Source organism: Somniosus microcephalus, chromosome 2 (genome assembly GCF_052327205.1).
Source record: "Somniosus microcephalus isolate GS21.2 chromosome 2, FLI_Smic_1.0, whole genome shotgun sequence".
Lineage (NCBI taxonomy): Eukaryota > Metazoa > Chordata > Chondrichthyes > Squaliformes > Somniosidae > Somniosus > Somniosus microcephalus.
Window position 1 is genome coordinate 269,507,878 of NC_140988.1, and position 20,279 is coordinate 269,528,156.

At 44.9% G+C, this 20,279-nt stretch overlaps 1 protein-coding gene across 1 annotated transcript in view; it reads left to right on the forward strand.

The window, feature by feature from the left end:
* ankrd55 (ankyrin repeat domain 55) overlaps positions 1–20,279 on the forward strand; it is a 144,404-nt gene that overhangs the window by 92,692 nt on the left and 31,433 nt on the right. The window contains 2 exon segments of the mRNA XM_085965946.1: positions 445–612; positions 9,978–10,636. Of these exon segments, the coding sequence (XP_085822072.1) occupies positions 445–612; positions 9,978–10,636 (827 nt within the window).

Genomic DNA, 20,279 nt, shown 5'->3' on the forward strand with positions numbered 1-20,279 from the left:
CTGACATTTTGCATGTTCTCAAAGGTACAAGAGAGATGCTCTGCTCATGTGGACAGCAGGACAGGCAGCAGGCATCCTAGTCCTAGATATCTATCCTGAGCCTCTAAAGCAATTTAAAAATTAAGTACCAAGCACATATTGTGTTGCCACATATATCAACTGAGCAGCTGTCTTCCAGCTTTAAGTCCAGACATCATGAGTCTCCAAGAGTTTGCTGGCAAGTGACTCAAATTTCTCCTCATAACTAGGAACAAATTTATACTTTACACTGAAAGCTTTTTTTCTCCCCTCAATTCTTCCCAGGAATGTTCCCCATTTAGCTTTCCCACTGTATCTCAGACTGAAGTATCTGATCACAACAAATCATTAATGTGCAATGTGATAGCCATGTTCAAATGTAACAATTTGTTGTCTTTTTTGACGTGTTTTATTATTTTTCCCTAGGACGCCACTTCATTGGGCTGCTGCTGCAGGAAAAGCAGATTGTGTACAATCTTTGATGCAGCTGGGGGTGGACAGCAGTCCAAGGGACATCAATGAAAACACTCCTCTGACATATGCAATGTACTGTGGGCACACAGCATGTATCAAGCTGTTCTCACAGGAAAATAGGTAGGTTGCACATAAACTTATCAATTATTTGTGGGGAAAGGACGTTGGATAAATATAACACTGATGTACAGGGTATAGTGCTACTAATGTTCAAATAGATGTTTTCATACTATATTGGCCCAGAAATTTGGGTTGGGGTACTCACGCGTAGGCCCAACGAAAGTGCCGGTTTCGTGCATGCACTGCGCATGCGCAGGAAACCGGCACTTCCGTTCCCCTGAAAGAAGGGGTTCAGAAGTCGAACGCGTGCGCCGGAACTTACGTTTTTTTTGCAGCTTTCTCCAGGAGGGTAAGTCTCCAGCAGTTACACTTTTAAAAAGCAGGTGCAAGGCCTGCTTTTAACAAGTCAAGTGGTGAATTAATTAAAATTAAAACATTTTTTCCACAGGTTTATTATTTTTAAATACTTTAAAGAAAGGTAAGTTTATTTTTAGCCCTGTTAGAAAATGTGATTAATTTTTTCAAAAATTTAAATTATTGTTTAAAATAGTTATTTCATGTAATTTATAGTTTATTTTAAAAATGTGATGTTTTTTAAAAAATTTATTTGAGGTTTTAGTGATGTTTTGGGGCTTATAGTATTTATAGGTTTGACAGCTCTTCCTGTCAAACTTATGAATGAAGCATTCCCTGCTACCATTGGCTCTCCATGGCCCACGTGATCCATGGGGACGCATCGAACTAACTGCGCCCCTGGGATATGCAAGCACTACACGCCGGCAGTTGGAGGAGGCCCAGGATCGGAATCCCACGCAGGCCCACAGCTCAACAGCCGGCGCGCTAGGTAAGTGCAGGTCAGGGAAGCCCCTGACCCGAATTTCTGGGCCATAGTGTTTATCAAGCTGAGGAATTTTAGTGCTGGTGAATTGAATACGTTTATAAAGTACTTTCAGTGCATAATGTTAGCATCAAATACTCCCAGGTCAATTTACTACAGGCTAGATGCAGAATAAAGTTTCATCTACTCTACTCTAGCAATGGGGCTTAACCCATTCCCTGCATAAGCCATCATTCCTGTCTCTAGATGAGACCATTAGTGTGGTGCAAATTAGTGCAAGATTATGGATGGCTTTTTGCTGTGAATTTTTATCTGCTGGGAACTGGATTGAGTCTCCACAAATTTATTCAGATCCCTTACAACAGGAAAGGAGAGGATTCTCATCATATTATTCTGGGCAGAATTGAAAGCAAGGTCTGACAGGTCAAGGGGCAGTTTCAACTCACGATGCAACTTAGCCCCTTGATTTTACATTTCAAAAGGCACCAAAAACCAGTGTGATATGCCACAAAATGAAAAAATTAAAAGGGTTCTATGAGGCTGTAACTAACTGTGAGAACAAAACTGATGCTAACACAAATGGCAAATACATTAGTCTAGCTATAATCTTGATTACAATATTGTAGAGATACCAAGAAAATTAGTAAATCAAATATCTTACCATGAACTAAGAAGTGAAATAAATAACAATGCGCATTTGTGAAGAAGTTTAAGCGGAATAAGAATGGTACCAATATTTGTAATACTCTCAAATAAATCGAAAAGGAAATTGGTCCAGTAACATTTTCGCTTGGCTGTTAGCAAACATTACAGAAAGAAAGATTATCATTCTTCCCCACACCTCCCAAATATATTCTTCCCTTTCCAGAATACAATGACTCATGCTGGTAGAGTACCACAGGCATTTTCAGCTCTACAGAACCTCATCCAAGTGGCATTCTTAATGGCCCGGAATTTGCTGTAGTAATAACGGCGAGGCTGTCAGCGCATGGGTTATTACTGGGTAAAACTGACAGCAACTTCTAGCGTCCACACATGCGCAGTTAAACGCGGAAATCCAGAATTGCTGTCCGTGATACCCTGCTCCTCCACAGGCTGTGCCATTGCAGCCTTCACCAATGGAATCACCACAGAAATCACTGTTAAGGCGTGAACTTAAACTAATTACCCACTATTATTGCACTAAAGACTGATGAAAAACTTAAGCCTTGTTCAATCAGGAGTAACAGAGTGTATAACGATGTAATAAATCATTATTAATGCTGAACAACCTCTCTGGCCCTGAAAAAGTAATTTTACAAGTGTGGTGTCTCATTCCCTCAGAAGAATTGTTGCAGATTTTTCAAAATTTCTTTTTTAAAAGTTGTATTTTTCTCTTTAAGTTTCTCCCTTAATCCCATGTGTATGTCCCAATCTTTATTTCGCTTTCTGTACAATGATTTAAATGTAATTTATATATCTTGTATTTTACTTCCTGCTTTGCCATCTGTGAGGATTCTTCAATCTGATTGGTTGATCAGCCTCCCTGCTGCTGCCACTGTTCCTGGATGCCACAGATCCCCTGTAGAGGGCGCCAAATTCTAACTGATGTTGGAAAAAAGGAAGTCTGCACTCTGGAGCCCGCTAAAACTTTGTGGGCAGCTTTTTTCGAGGTGAATGGCGAGCGCCATTCCTTTGCTGCTGACCACAAAATCCGAGCCAATGTGTGACTCCATACTCTGTCTAAAATGCAGATGCTCGTATCCTTTCCCACACTAAGACCTACTCATCATTAGCCTGTCCTTGTAGACCAATGTGGCTCCTTGCCCACAAAGTATGAAATTTAAAATCCTCATCTTCAAATCTCTCCAGGACCTTGCTACTCAATCTCCTCCAGACCTACTTTCCCACCCTACCCTTTGCTCTTCTAACTTAGGCCTCCTGTGCAACTATGATTCTATGAACCCACCCTCCCTCTGTCCACTATTGGTAGCAGAGCTTTTAGCCACCTAGACTTTGTTGTCTGGAACTCTGTTCCGAGACCCCTCTGCCTCTCTGTCTCTCTCTCTCTCCTTCTTTAAAAACAATACCCATCTTTTGTCCCAAGCCTTCAATCATCCCTCTGAAACTCTTTCTCCTGGTTCAATGGTCTAGATCAGGCTGGCCTTTATTGGCTACTGAAGACATCTTTAAGCTAATCTCAAAGGTGGTGTTTATGAGAAAAATTGTGCATTCTTAAGAGTCTGCTAACAAAAACGAGGGAAAATAAACTCATTTTAAAGCACAATCAATATACTAAGAGCAAATTAAACTGCTTGAGAGGTTATATGGTCCTCCCACTACCATTTACTTCTGAATGCCTAGTTAAAATCCTGTCTACTGAAGAATAGAGACTAGTGGTTGGAGGATGGTATGATCTTTCAGATGAAACATTAAACCAATGCCCTTTCTGTTCAGAATCCCATGGCACTATTCGAAGAAGAGCATCAGAATACGGTTGCTATTCTGGCTGACATTCTTCCCTCAACCAACACCACCAAAAATAGACTAACTGGCCAGAGCTGCAGGAAGGTTAGCCAAAGCTGAACCTGCAGCATAATCCATGTGAACTCATCTTCTATTAAATTTTTGGAAAGAGTGAACTGTATAAAAGAACATGCCCTGTGGGACATCAGTAGCAACAGTAACACTTCACATAAACTCAGCATCTGCCAGAATTACAATTGTACCTGTACTAAATGATGTCATTGAAACAATATCAATTAAACAACTCAATAGTTGTAACTCAACACCAGGCTTCCATGCTTGAAGTCTGAGTTCAAATTCCAGCTTCAAATAACAAATCAAGTTCCATGTCAGGATCCCAGTTCTCAGCTAGGACACCAGATGATATCTCAGTGTTGCACAGTTCCTCATTTTGTAGGGAGGGGCAAATTTGATGAAGGAGAGGCGTTTAGGAAAAAAAATGTACAGGTAACAATAATTAAAAATAACAGGCCATTAAAGTAAGGAACTGGAGACAGCTATGAAAACTAGAAAATGTGATTGGTGTCTTCGGCCCACAGACCAAACTATAAAATACCTGTAAAATGGCAAATCACTGTAAACCTAGAAAAATCTACAGTTATTTAATGTTTTAAAGCTGAATATAGGGAGTTAGGAGGTAAATTAAAAAATAGGACCTCAAAGGTAGTAATCTCAGGATTGCTACCAGTGCCACGTGCTAGTCAGAGTAGAAATAGAAGGATATTTCAGATGAATACGTGGCTAGAGGAATGGTGCAACAGGGAGGGATTCAAGTTCCTGGGACATTGGAACCGGGTCTGGGGGAGGTGGGACCAGTTCAAACTGGACGGTTTGCACCTGGGCAGGGCTGGAACCGATGTCCTAGGGGGAGTGTTTGCTAGTGCTCTGGGGGAGGGTTTAAACTAAGATGGCAGGGGGTTGGGAAACCGAGCAGGGGGACAGAGGAAAGGGAAACAAGGATAAAAGCAAAAGAAAGGAAGGAGAAAAACAAAAGTGGCAGTCAGAGAAATCAACGGTTTAAATCAAACATGGCCACAGTAAATAATAATTCTAATAGGTCTAAAAGCGTTAAAAAAAATAAGCCTGAAGGCTCTGGCCTAGAAATTGGGTTGGTAGCGCCGGCGCTGAGCACCTAAAGAGACCTAGAATTGGGGCGAAGCGCTATGTTGGGGCGGACGCTATGAAGATAGTGCCAACTCAGATATTGACTATACATTTAGCGCCTGCGCTAAGTGTTTGCGCGCGCCCGCGAGCGCAAGCAGCTCATGACGTCATTTCAGTGTGCAACGCCTTTTAGGAGCGCCTGAGCGCATATTGGGTGGCGCCCGGAGCCTTAGCGCCCAGCGCTATTAGTGCCAGTTCGAGGGAGGGCTAACAGGCCCTTCTCGGAGTAGGGGGGCGCTATTTAAAGGGGACAGCTCTACTGCAGAATCTTCTGCCACTTGGCCTGCTCATTGCGCTCACTGCTAGAGAGAGTTGGCGAGCTAATGTGGAGCGGAGTTCTGGGATTTGAGCTTTACAGTACTTGGTACCTTCAACCCTGTCCGAAGCACTTGCACCACTACACCTAAAAGCCTTTTGACCAACTGGCATCGGAATGGGAGCTTGTTTGGAGGGCGACGGACCTCTTCTGCACTCTGTGCAGCAGTCATGACGACCTGCCTTGCCCTGCGGGGAGACGGTGGCCGAACTTGCCTATCCCCCCTGTGTTGCTCCATGCCGCTTGGTCCGGCAACTGGTTCATCCTCAGAGCCACCCCCCCTCCCCTCCAGGGGACTACTATCCCCAGTCTGCAGATGTCTCCGCTCCCCGGATTCTGCAACGGCTGGTCCGGATTCCTCCTGGTCCTAGCCTCCGGTGGCACTGGCACTGGCAGCTTCAGCGCATTGAGCCCGAGTTGGTGCTGCTTCATCTGAAAGTGGGAGGTGGAAGAGTGGCTTTAGCAAAAGGACAGGTTTGCTGAATGGCATGCCAGATTGCGGCAAGGCTCTGACATGGCTGCACACTGAGGATGCATGCTGGCGGGGGGACCAAGTGGAAGGCAACAGGTGGAAAAGGTGAGAGTCTTACCCTCGCTGTCGGTAATGGGGTCGGCAGATGCAGTGGTCACTGGACCAGACAGACGTCCTCCAAGTATCTGGTGCACTTTCTCCTCCAGATCCGTGAGAGTGACCACTTGTGCAGGTCCGCCACCGGTTCAATGCTGCTCCTTTCTAATCTGTGCCACCTTGGACTGCAGGGGAAAGAAGGGGAGGTTCTGTTACATGAGGCCTTGAGACCTCATCGCATGCCCCCCCATGGTGCAAGAGCCCTTATATAAGGCCTTGAGACCTCATCGCATGCCCCCCATGGTGCAAGAGCCCTTACATGAGGCCTTGAGACATCTGTCCATGTGTGTGGCCAGAAAGGGCCATGGGTGCATACTGACAGATGGCCATTGGCGCATCATTGCAGCAGGGTGCCCGAAGTCAGCTGCAGATGGAGGGAAGCACAAGTTTGGTAAGCCATCACTCACCCTAACGATCCGTGTGAGGTCATTGAATTCCTTCCTGCACTGAACAGGGGTCCTGGTTGCCATGCTGCTGGAATTCACCCTCACAGCAACCTCCCTCCAAGATCGTCGATAAGCCTTCTGATTTGGCCTCTTGCCATTTTCCGGATACAGGACCTCTCGACGGTGTTCAACTTCAGCCACCAAGTGGTCCAGAGCCTCAGTGCTGAAGCACTCTGCTTTCTGCCTAACCTTCTCCATAATGCACAAGTTTCTAACGCCAGACAAGGGCGAGCGCCGAATCTGAGGCCTTCAGGGCGTTGGGTGTTTAAGCTCAGTCTGACTGACCCGCCCCTTTAAGAGCTGGCCGGCGCCTGTAGGTCTCGTGCTTTCCCGTAATTGTGTTCACCTGCGCTGCGCCCGTCCGCGTCGATATTGAGTAGCGCCTGACCTTTTGCGCCTTAAGAGCACCGTGCAACGGCTGAGTTAGCGCCTCAATCCCCTTTGGGGGCGATGCAACCCAATATCGCGCCAGGCGGCAATAAGTTTCGTCTGGCTATAAACTTTGCGTATAGCCAGTTCTAACGCCTCAAGCGGGGCTATACCCAATTTCTAGGCCTCTGTGTCTTAATGCGAGGAGCATTCGTAATAAGGTGGATGAATTGGCTGCACAAATAGAGGTAAACGAATATGATTTGGTTGGGATTACGGAAACGTAGCTCCAGGATGGCCAAAGCTGGGAACTCAACATCCAGGGGTATTCGATACTCAGGAAAGATAGGCAAAAAGGAAAGGGAGGTGGGGTAGCATTACTGGTTAAAGAAGGGATTAACACAATTGTAAGGAAGGATATTAGCTCTGATGATGTGGAATCTGTATGGGTAGAATTGAGAAATACCAAGGGGCAGAAAACGTTAGTGGGAGTGGTATATAGACCTCCAAACAGTAATGCGGAGGTTGGGGATGGCATTAAAAGGGAAATTAAAGAAGCGTACAATAAGGGCACAGCAGTCATCATGGGTGACTTTAATCTACATATAGATTGGGCCAACCACATTAGTAACAATACTGTGGAGGAGGAATTCCTGGAGTGTTTACGGGATCGTTTCCTGGACCAATATGTCGAGGAACCAACCAGAGATCAGGCCATCTTAGACTGGGTATTATGTAACGAGAAAGGATTAATTAGCAATCTTGTTGTACGAGGTCCCTTGGGTCAGAGCGATCATAATATGATCGAATTCTTCATTAAGATGGAGAATGAAGTAGTTGACTCAGAGACGAGGGTCCTAAATTTAAATAAAGGAAACTATGATGGTCTGAGGCGCAAGTTGGGTAGGATTGATTGGGGAATGTCACTCAAAGGGTTGACGGTGGATAGGCAATGGCAAACATTCAAAGACTGCATGGATGAACTACAGAATTTGTTCATACCAGTTTGGCATGAAAATAAAACAAAAAAGGTGACTCAACCGTGGCTAACAAGGGAAATTAGGGATAGCATAAGATCCAAGGAGAGGACATATAAATTGGCCAGAAAAAGCAGTAATCCTGAGGATTGGGAGCAATTTAGGATTCAACAAAGGAGGAAAAAGGGATTAATTAAAAAGGGGAAAATAGAATGAGAGTAAGCTTGCAGGGAACATAAAACTGTAAAAGCTTTTATAGATATGTGAAGAGAAAAAGATTGGTGAAGTCAAGCGTAGGTCCCTTGCAGTCAAAATCAGGGGAATTTATGATGGGGAACAAAGAAATGGCAGACCAACTAAATACATATTTTGGTTCTGTCTTCACAAAGGAGGACACAAATAACCTCCCAGAGATGCCAGGGAACATAGGGTCTGATGAAAGGGAGGAACTGAAAGAAATCAGTATTTGTAGGGAAATGGTGTTAGGGAAATTGATGGGATTGAAGGCCGATAAATCCCCAGGGCCTGATAATCTACATCCTAGGGTACTTAAGGAAGTGGCCCTAGAAATAGTAGATGCATTGCTGATCACCTTCCAACGTTCGATGGAATCTGGAACAGTACCCATGGATTGGAGGGTAGCTAATGTTACCCCACTATTCAAAAAAGGTGGTAGAGAGAAAACGGGGAATTACAGACTGGTAAGCCTGACATCGGTAGTGGGGAAAATGCTAGAGTCCATTATAAAAGATGTAATAGCAGAGCACTTGGAAAACAGTGACAGGATTGGACAAAGTCAACATGGATTCACAAAAGGTAAATCATGCTTGACTAATCTACTGGAATTTTTTGAGGATGTAACTGATAAAGTAGATAAGGGAGAACCAGTGGGTGTGGTGTATCTGGACTTTCAGAAGGCCTTCGATAAGGTCCCGCATAAGAGGTTAGCGTGTAAAGTTAAGGCACATGGGATTGGGGGCAAGGTATTGACTTGGATAGAGAACTGGTTGGCAGACAGAAAGCAAAGAGTTGGAATAAACGGGTCTTTTTCCGAGTGGCAGGCAGTGACTAGTGGGGTACCGCAGGGATTGGTCCTTGGACCCCAACTATTCACAATATATATTAATGATCTAGACATGGGAACTAGATCTAATATCTCCAAATTTGCAGACGACACAAAGCTGGGTGGGCGTGTGTGCTGTGAGGAGGATGCCAAGAAACTCCAGGATGATTTGGACATGTTGGGTGATTGGGCAGAAACATGGCAGATGCAATATAACGTGGATGAATGTGAGGTTATCCACTTTGGTGGCAAAAACAGGAAGGAGATTATTATCTAAATGGCAATAGATTGGGAGAAGAGGAAGTGCAACGAGACCTGGGTGTCCTTGTGCACCAGTCGCTGAAGGTAAGCATGCAGGTGCAGCAGGCGGTTAAGAAGGCAAATGGTATGTTGGCCTTCGTAGCGAGAGGGTTTGAGTACAGGAACAAGGATGTCTTGCTGCAGTTGTACAGGGCCTTGGTGAGACCACACCTTGAGTATTGTGTGCAGTTTTGGTCGCCTTATCTGAGGAAGGATGTTCTTGCCATGGAAGGAGTTCAGCGAAGATTCACCAGGCTGATACCTGGGATGGCAAGAATGACGTATGAGGAGAGATTGGGTCGATTGGGCTTATACTCGCTGGAGTTTAGAAGAATGAGAGGGGATCTCATTGAAACTTATAAAATTCTGACAGGACGGGACAGACTAGATGCAGGAAGGATGTTCCCGATGGTCGGGGAGTCCAGAACCAGGGGACACAGTCTAAGGATAAAGGGTAGGCCATTTAGGACAGAAATGAGGAGGAATTTCTTCACCCAGAGAGTGGTGAATCTGTGGAACTCTCTACCACAGAAGGCGGTGGAGGCCAGTTCATTAAATATATTCAAGAAGGAGTTGGATATATTTCTTAAGGCTAAAGGGATCAAGGGGTATGGGGAGAAAGCAGGGACCGGGTACTGAATTTGGATGATCAGCCATGATCGCATTAAATGGTGGTGCAGGCTCGAGGGGCTGAATGGCCTACTCCTGCTCCTATCTTCTATGTTTCTATGTTAAATATTAATCACTTGTGAAAAACTTGATAAAATCTGTTTGTAAATTCTAAAACATTTGATTTTATTTTGTTTTTATTGAACACAGACCTGAACCTGTTAGACAGCAACCTTCCCAAAGCAGCAAGAAGAAAGAGGGGCGCTTCAGTGTATTGAACCAGATATTCTCCTGTAAAAAGAAAAAAGATGAGCAAAAGAGCAGTCGGAAGGATAAAAACAAGGACAGATGTCTAAGAGATGAAACTTCCGAAGTCGATGACATTATAACAACCTTTGATTGCATCATGGATCCCAACAATAGTGATGTCCTGGAGGAACCGACAGAGAGTAGATTGAGGAAAACGACTGCAGAGCTAGCAACTCAGAAACGTCAGTCATCAGACAAAAAACAAAAAGTATATCTTCCCCCAATACGGACACAGAGCCTCCCACCACTGACTCTGAGCAATCCTCTGTTTTTAAATGCCCCTTGCACAGTTCAGAGCACAGACAGTAAACCTAGTACATACCACTTTGCGCACAGGTCTCAAAAAAGCCGTAGTGAGCATGACTTATTTGAGAACAGGACCAGCTCTCAACAACATTTGGATGGTCCGTGGGCCAAAGATACCAATCACATTTTGCCCCATAAAGCATGGACTGCTCCTCCTTCAGCAAAGCTTCTGGAGGTTTTTCTGCAAGAAAGAGCCAAACACATGGAACTCTCACATCATCCTCACCTTCCCTACTTACACAACAACCCTCAAGGTAACTTCTAAAATGTTATATTAAAATACTTGCGTTTATATAGCGACTTATGTCACAATGTCTTAAAATACTTCATGCAATGAATTACTTTGAAGTGCAGTGATCGGTGTTATGTAGGCAAAGCTCTGTTACAAATAGAGAAAAGTTACACAGCTAGAAATTCGTTTGCCCCCGAAAACAAGCGCAGAGATCGCAATGCAGGATCAACCCGCGCCCATTCAAAGTAATGCAGGTAGCACGCTAACTTTGTGCAGCCTGCTCATTAACGTGATTGTTGTGTTCAGTCCAGCGCTAAATGCGCTGCTGAGTGGCTGAACGTTCAGCAGGGGGCCCAAGTTCATGCGAGGCTAGCACCAATTAAAACTAGCTTGCACTTCTTAAAGGCAGTCTGCACCTTTTAAAGGGGAGGTGCATTCTGCCTGCAGCAGGTGATTCAACTGGCTGGGGCACAGAGTCAGAATAACAAAATAAATCCACTGTGTCACAACAGGGGAGAGAATTTGCTCCACGGTTCGCCGATGCAGCACTGGAGACCTTGGTGCAGGAAGTGAACATGAGAAGAGAGGTCCTGTTTCCACAGGAGGCCCTCCAGGCAAAGGCAGAAAAGGCAATGGGAGCAGATAGCTATCGGAGTCAATGCTAACAGTGTAGCCGCGAGGACCTGGACACAGTGCAGGAAGAAGTTTAATAACCTCACATGAGTGGCCAAGGTCAGTGAATTCATCTTCAAATGCTATATCTCACCACACCCCCATCACTCACCTACCAAACATGACTCATACTTCACATTCATAGCTTTACCTCACCCCCACACACTTACCACTGCTGCAAGTCTCACACCCACATCTCACAGCTTGCGCACACTGTCAGTTATTCAACCATGACAGGCATATCATCCAAACATATTGCACCACACTCATTGAGACACTTCCCTTGCTCTTGCAGGACAAGGTGGCTCACAAGGCGGCAGCAGGACCTAACCGACGGGGGTCCTGCATAACCTGACCGCAATGGAGGAGACAGTGCTGGCCATAATTGGGGAGGCTATCGCTGAGCCCGTGGCCAGCGGCGGGCTAAAACAATACGATAGTATCCTCATACGTAATCCTCCTTCTCACATCCCACTTCCTCCTCATCCCACAATCTCTTCTAATTTACAAGCTGCGCATAGTGCACCTCTTGCTTTGCCCCCTTCCCCTCACGACAGCCTTACCCTTGTGCCTTTCTCCCTTGGAACAAGAAATTGAAGAGCACCAAGACACTGATGAGGAAGACACAGCACTGTCACTCGATTTCACACTCGCAGTTATCAGCTCAGATACTGACAATTCGCATACTTTAGAAGATAAGTTAGAGGCGGGTTCTGCACGTGGTGAGACATCGGGCATGAGTGGCCTGCAGCCAGGACAGGGAGAAAGGGTAGCGCAGGTGCCAGCCCCCTGGAGGGCGAGGTCGCACATGAGTTCTGCTGCTGAGGACTCAGATGGGGATGCTGATGGGTATGCACAATGAGATGCTTGGTGCATTGGCAGACAATGTCAAAGAGCATGGAGGAGTCTGGCACCAACCTTGCACAGGGCTTTGCGCAGAGCTTGGAGCCCGTGGAAGTGATGGGAAACTCCATTAGCGCACTTGTGAACCCAACCATGATACAGCGTCTGATGGCCAAAGTCTCAGCTTCCACTGCAGCACAAGCAGAAGCCACCCAACATCTGAGTGCTGCAGTGGAAACTCAGACTTCTGTCATGCAAGCTCAGACTGCTGCCATCGTGGCTATGTTTACCAGTGTGGAAAGGTGCTTGCAGGGTGTCACAGAAGTCTGGCAATCTGTCCTCCAACAGATTACTAGGATTGCTGAGGCGCCGTCCCGGGGGAGTGGCAGTGGCTTTGTGGAGCACGAACCTGCTGTCCTTTCTCAGGATGATAGCATTTGTCTTCCCGCTACTGCCACTCTACCAGTGCCCTTGCTGTTGCCTGTCAGCCAGCCAGCCCAGACTGCTGCCGCCCATGCCGAGGTGGTGCGGTCTAAAGCCGGCACTTCTAGGCCCAGAGCTGCTCAAGGTCATCCTGCAAGGCCATCTGCAGTCTCCCCCACTGAAAGTCAGCAGCCTTCCACCAGCCATGCTGCAGCCACTGGGGTAGCACTTCGTAGGAGCACTAGGACAGGCAAAGGCACACGGAAGACAAGCACTAAGGAAGATTAGTTGACTTTGTTATGTAATATTGGATGGATTGATGGATAAAGTTGGTTTGGAATGTTTATTTTGTGGTGGCTTTTATTTCAGCATTGTGGCCAAGAGGACGTTGTGATGGTCCAGAACAATGGGATGGCAAGGTGTGTGATTTGGGATTGTGTTCAGTGGAACCGTAGTCAAATGTGGTGATCACCGACAGCCCGGCCAGAGAGGGGATGTACTGGTTGCCTCCTCCCTTCCTCCTGCTCCTCCTTCTCTCCCCTCTGACAGCAGCTTGTCCTCTTCTTTGCTGCCTCTGCTTCATTTCCCTGTCATGCTGCAGGCCAAGGGGGATGGCAGCTACAGCACCCATGACTGGGAGCAAGTGGTCTGATCAGAACCCTTGAAGTCAGAACCAAGGTCTTCTCCACTTGCAGCACCACTCCTTGTCATCTCACCAACTTTAAACAACTCTGGAAAGCACCAAACACTTCTACAAATTTACACAGAGCCAGTAGAATTAATCAGCAACTAACCTGAGAGCAGTTGCTGGTCCCTTTAAATATCGCTGGCTGGGGTCCTTGCTGCTGCCGAACACATATTCAGCTGTACGAGCCTAAGACAGGGCATTAGGTCCAGCATTGAGGATGAAAATGGCAGTGCTGGCGTCAAATCAGTGTTGCATGCTGATTGATGTCACAATCTGCCCACTCTACATACTTCCGTTGCATGCTCCTAATGCCCGTCCTACCGCCCTCACCAAAATGACGTTTGACGCAGCCCACACAAGAAGTGTGTGCGCACGGCACGGATGCCATTTTTGACACAAAACGACACCTGTAGCACCGTAAAATCAACGGAATTTCTAGTCCTGTACAATGTCTATACAGCACAAGGACAGCATTTTATTGCCAGAAATTGTGAAACTCATTCAAATGCCACTGATTCCTTTCTGAACACATTGATGGTTGCAGAATCTTATATTATATTTTGAGGAATACTTCCTGTTTAAAATGCTAGAACCCAAATATGAAATGTAAATATTTCAAAGGCTTTAGCGCAGATTTGCCTCTGGCAGGAATGTGGTTGGGCAGGATTTCCACCCACTCGATTGATCCAGCAGTGACCCCACCAAATTTCCAGGTTCAGCCTAAGTTGAATATCTTGGGTGAGCTCCCAGCATTGTCAACACCTCTGTTTGGAAGCCTGTTCGTTTGGGGCAAGAAAGTGGCATACTGCTGCAGCATTTAACCACCTGCTGCAGCTTAATGGACCAGGTATCATCGAGAACCGTTTGGCAAACAGGATTGAGAATTGTTGCACAATGTCTGAAAGATCTGCTGTAAGGCACACAACTCCCAAGTTTTCTGAATCTTCAACACAAGTGCTACAGGCCCAAATATGTAGGAGGAGGAAGACTGTCTTTAGGTCAGAGAGGGAAGGCTGTCAAAAGGTAGTCAAAAGATGTGGCCAGGGTAGTCAGTTCCTCAAGAAGTTTAATGGCCTTACCAGGTCCAGCAAACTAAGAGTCAGGCAAAGCTTACAAGAATGCACTGTCCTAAGTATGTTTGCCAGTTACAACCACCTTGTCTCACTGTGTTGAAGTGCTTCAAGAGTTTACCATTAATGTCCAAGAGGTGCTACAGGGTTTTTTACAACCCCAGCCCACACTCACAGCATTACATGAATAGATGTAACTAAAAGCCTCACATGGTAATTACTCATTTGATGCAACTGTTACCAGTCCCATTATGCTCTGCCTGACATCTAGATTAACTGCATCTCATGGCAACCAGGGGGCATTCTTCTTAAAGAAGAAGATACAAGAGAGTTCAGCTAGAGGTGGTGGTCCCCTCCCAACCTCCGCCCTCTTCTGCCTTACAAGGAAGAATCAATGGAGTTCTTGAGGAGGCAGACAGCAGAGGGAGTCAGAGAAGGGGAAGTCGAAGGACCAGTGCCAGCTGCAGATTCATCATGACATTCTGCTTTTCTTCCCTATCATGCTATTAGACCACACATAACCTGTCAGCAAACTAGGTCACAAACCCTCCTGTTAAAGCCACATGTGATTTGTGCTCTTCAGCAACCGATTCTAATCTCTTCTTTTTCTATAAGTGATACAGTAACAACAAGCAGAGGAGGAGATGATGAACCATGCCTCTGTGTTTTTGGTCTTCACTCATCCTCTCCTTTTTAACCACCTGTCTAAAGATATCCACCCAAGGGGCATCAGTTAATCACAGGGAAGTGCATAGAGGATGAGGAGGAAAATATTGCTGACCAGAGGGTTAGGGGCATGGCCTCTCAGCTGAAGAGCCTCATTATCTGGATCTCTACTTTGAAAGAAAGATAAATGCAAGCATCAAATATATGTGCAGGCACTGATTGGTCTCTCCAGAATATGCAGCAGATAGTGGGTCAATTGGGGAAGTCTACTACCCATATCTGCACCATGATGGATGAATCTTTATAGAAGGAATTAGTAGTGTGGACACTGACTGCATCACACTCCTCTTTAAATTTTTCTATTTCTGCCTTCAAGACCCTACTTTCAGCTTGAGTCCAATCATGCTGCCTCCAAAGGGTGCCTATACCAGACAAAGCCCTTGCAATAGGTAAGTTCTCTGCCTCCTGGCTTTTCGTTTCTGCTGAAACGTGAACATTTTCTGTCTACTATCGTTTTGTTTCTGCAGACATACATTCTCTAGTGCCTGCTCAATCTCCTCCCTGCTACCGTTTAAATTTTCCTTGGAAAAACCATAGGGTCCCCCTTTACTTCTAATCCAGTCAGAAATTTTCAAAGCGACCAACTTGGTCGAGAAACCATCTATTTTATCTGATTCCATCCTATTCCCACTATCACAATTCCCAGGTGCTAGTTATACCCACTAGCAATATTAAATCATACTCACCATCCATGTATTTGTTGGACAAGTTCATGGAGCCAATTGTAAACATTCAACTACATTCCTCCTCTGGTTAACAGCAACACATTTCAAGTAAGTATGAGACACTTGATTGTTGAGTATTTGGAACAGACTTTATTGATATACAGCACAGGTGATCAGCCTAACTGCATACAGAGAGAGCATCTTTTCGATTTCTGTATCTAATGAGCTCTCCAAAGAACTATTGAAAACCATGCTTCTTTATATACCATAAAATTTTGCCTACATCAAAGGAACATGTCACAGTTAAGACCTCATGATGTATCTATTCCCAAATCCTTTGAAGACAGTCCATTCATGTAAACAGTGGTAGTTATTTACTCCAAAGCTACTTCTCTCAAACAAGACTTCCTGATGTAACTGTTCCTAAAACCTTTGAAGAATAGGCTTTATTACCCGTTATCTTTCTATACTAATGTTAATGGATCCCTCTACCTATGTTTATTACACTAGCCACCAAAGTTATACTTTAATCACCCATGTCATTACAGTCACTTACTGTATTTCCTTGCACAAGCATTTCTCGTATGTAACACTCAGACACTAAAAGCAGAAGACAAGCCATGCTTTCCTGTCAGGACACTTCAAAGCCATCCTGTTTATCCTGGAAAGTCAGTTGCTCCAAGATAGAAGGAAGATCAACTGTTAACCATTAATTCCCCAAGATCTTCAACACAAATTCTCCAGGATCTCCAACACAGACCATCCGAGGGAATGTGGTAGAATCAGAGCAGAGGCCCCAAGGACAGTGTTAGCTTTTGCCATGGTTGTTCAGAGTGCTGTCATAGAAGATTTGGGCACCAGAGTGGAAAGGAGTGTCTCTTCCAGCTTTGACACACTTATACACAACCAGCTCTCACAGCTTCGCTAATCTGATTGGCCATAAAGCAGACCTAATGATATCAATCAGTGGCCATGCAGAGTCGATGCACAGTTCAAGTGGGGCAAAAATGCGCTCGCATGATACGACTGTTTCTCAGGATAGCAGCATGTGTGCCCTCCCATCATTCCCCTCAGATCTTGAACATGTGGCAGACAGGAGGCAGGGACAGGCTGCCCTTGTATTAGCACAAGAAATGCAGCCTGACCCAATCCATTTCAGCACTTAGCTGTCATGAGATGATCACTATGTTAGTCCCAAAAAGCTCCTGTAGGAATGCAGTCTGCATTCCAACCACTCAGGTAGCACCTAGGAGAAGCACAAGGCTGGTTTAAGAGGTCACACATTTGTACCAGGTGGAACCAAGGAGGAAAGAGTCACTAGACAATGGTCCGGATTTTGCGGTTGTAATGACAGCAAAACTGTCAGCATTCACTGTCATTACCCTGTGAAACTGACAGCAAATTCTGACGTCCACACATGCGCAGTTAAACGTGGAAATCCAGACGTTGCTGTAAGTGAGTCCCTGCTGCTCCACAGGGTGTGCTGTGGCTGACCCCGCAGATAGCAATCTTTGAGAAATCACCGAATTGATGAGAACTTCCCATTTTACATTCTAATATCGCTGTTAAAAATCCCAAAAAAGTTAAGCCTTGTTCAATGAGGTGTAACTGGGTTTTTAACAGTGCACTAAGTCATAATTACTGCCGAACAACCTCTCTGGCCCTGTAAAACGAATTTTATATTTGTGGAATGTCAAATTTTTCCATTATGATAAAAATTCCATATTTTTAATATATATTTTTAAAGTTTGTTTATGATATTTCAGCTTTACCTGAATACCACATGTATGTCCCAATCTGTATTTTGCTTTCTGTAAAAAATTTAAAACATGAAGGATAATTAGTGCATTTTACTTCCTGGTTTGCTGTCTGTGACAATTCTTCAATGTGATTGGCTGCTTAGCCTAGTTGATGACATCACTGTTGTTGGACACTGGAGATCCCCTATAGGTGGCACCAGAATCAAATTAACATTGGGAAAGGTGAAATTGACGCCACAGAGATCTCTAGATCTTTGTGGGCAGCTTTCTTCGAGGTCAGCGGCGAGTGCCATAATTTTGCCACTGACCACAAAATCCAGGTCAGTTTTGATTATAATTATGGTAGCACTGAAGTTGTGTGTAGACATTGTTTTTGGTAAGGCTTAGAAGAAAGAACTTGCATTTTTATAGTGCCTTTTATGACTCCAGGATGTCTCAAATCACTTTAAAGCCAATGGTCACGTTAACAAGGTGCATGAATGGAGCAGTGTGAGTTGGTGGACACAGAAAAGTTTCTGTAGATTATAGCATCTTTGGGGTGGAAGAAGAAAGATGCATCATCATAGAAGGAGGAGGCCATTCGGCCCATCTTGTCTGTGCCGGCCAACAAAAACCTATCCATCTTAATCCCATTTTCCAGCACTTGGTCTGTAGCCTTGTAGGTTATGGCACTTCAATTACATATCCAAATACTTTTTAAATGAGATGAGGGTTTCTGCCTCTACCACCCTTTTAGGCAGTGAGTTCCAGACCCCACCACCCTCTGGGTGAAAAGATTTCTCCTCAAATCCCCTCTGAACCTCCGACCAATTACTTTAAATCTATGCCCCCTAGTTATTGACCCTTCTGCTAAGGGAAATAGGTCCTTCCCTTTCACTCTATCAAGGCCCCATATAATTTTATACACCTTAATTAGGTCTCCCCTCAGCCTCCTTTGTTCCAAAGAAAACAACCCCAGCCTATCCAATCTTTCCTCATAGCTAAAATTCCCCAGCCCAGGCAACATCCTCGTAAATCTCCTCTGCATCCCCTCTAGTGCAATCACATCCTTCCTGTAATGTGGTGACCAGAACTGCACGTAGTATTCTAGCTGCGGCCTAACTAGTGTTTTATTCAGTTCAAGCATAACCTCCCTGCTCTTATATTCTATGCCTCAGCTAATAAAGGCAAGTATCCCATATGCCTTCTTAACCACCTTATCTACCTATCCTGCTAACTTCAGGAATCTGTGGGCATGCACTCCAAGGTCCCTCTGATCTTCTGCACTTTTCAGTGTCCTGCCATTTATAGTGTATTCCCTTGCCTTGTTAGCCCTCCCCAAATGCATTACCTCACACTTCTCCGGATTGAATTCCATTTGCCACTTTTCTGCCCACCTGACCAGTCCATTGATATCTTCCTGCACTCTGCAGCTTTCTTCTTCGTTATCAACCACACGGCCAATTTTGTATCATCTGCAAACTTGTTAATCATACTTCCTACATTCAACTCCACATCATTGATTTATACCACAAAAAGCAATGGACCCAGTACTGAGCCCCACGGAACCCCACTGGAAACAGCCTTCCAGTCACAAAAACACCCTTCGACCATTACCCTTTGTTTCCTGCCTCTGAGCCAATTTTGGATCCAACTTGCCACTTTGCCTTGGATCCCTTGGGCTTTTACTTTCGTAACCAGTCTGCCATGTGGGACCTTATCAAAAGCCTTGTTAAAATCCATATCGACTACATCAAACGCACTACCCTCATCGACCCTCGTCACCTCTTCAAAAAATTCAAACAAATTACTCAGACACGACCTTCCCTTAACAAATCCATGCTGACTGTCCCTGATTAATCCGTGTCTTTCTAAATGAAGATTTATCCTGTCCCTCAGAATTTTTCCAATAATTTTCCCACCACCGAGGTTAGGCTGACTGGCCTGTAATTACTCGGTCTATCCCTTTCTCCCTTTTTAAACAATGGTACCACGTTAGCAGTCCTCTGGCACCACACCTGTAGCCAGAGAGGATTGGAAAATGATGGTCAGAGCCTCTGCTATTTTCTCTTTTACTTCTCTTAACAGTCTGGGGTACATTTTATCCAGGCCTGGGGATTTATCCACTTTCAAAGATGCTAAACCCCTTAATACTTCCTCTTTCACTACGTTTATTTCATCCAATATTTCACACTCCTCCTCCCTGATTGCAATGTCTGCAACGTCCCTCTCTTTTGTGAAAACAGACACAGAGTATTCATTAAGAACCATTCCCATGTCTTCCACTTCCACACACAGGTTACCTTTATGGTCCCCTATAGGCCCTAGTCTTACTTTAGTTATCCTCTTGCTCTTAATGTATTTATAAAACATCTTTGGGTTTTCCTTGATTTTACTTGCCAATATTTTTTCATGCCTTATCTTTGCTTTCCTAATTTCCTTTTTAATTTCACCCCGGCACTTTCTATACTCCTCTCGGCTTTCTGCAGTATTGAGTCCTCGGTATCTCTCATAAGCTTCCCTTTTTTTCTTTATCCTATCCTGTATGCCCCTTGACATCCAGGGAGCTCTAGATTTGTTAGTCCCACCCTTTTTCTTTAAAGCAACATGCTTGCTCCGAACCCTCACTATCTCCTCCTTGAATGCCTTCCACTGCTCTGACACTGATTTACCTTCAAGTATCTTTCTCCAGTCCACTTTGGCTAAATCACCTCAGCTTAGTAAAATTAGCTTTTCCCCAATTGAGAACTTTTATTCCTGGTCTATCCTTGTCCTTTTCCATAACTACCCTAAATCTAACTGAATTATGATTACTACCACCAATATGCTCTCCCACTGA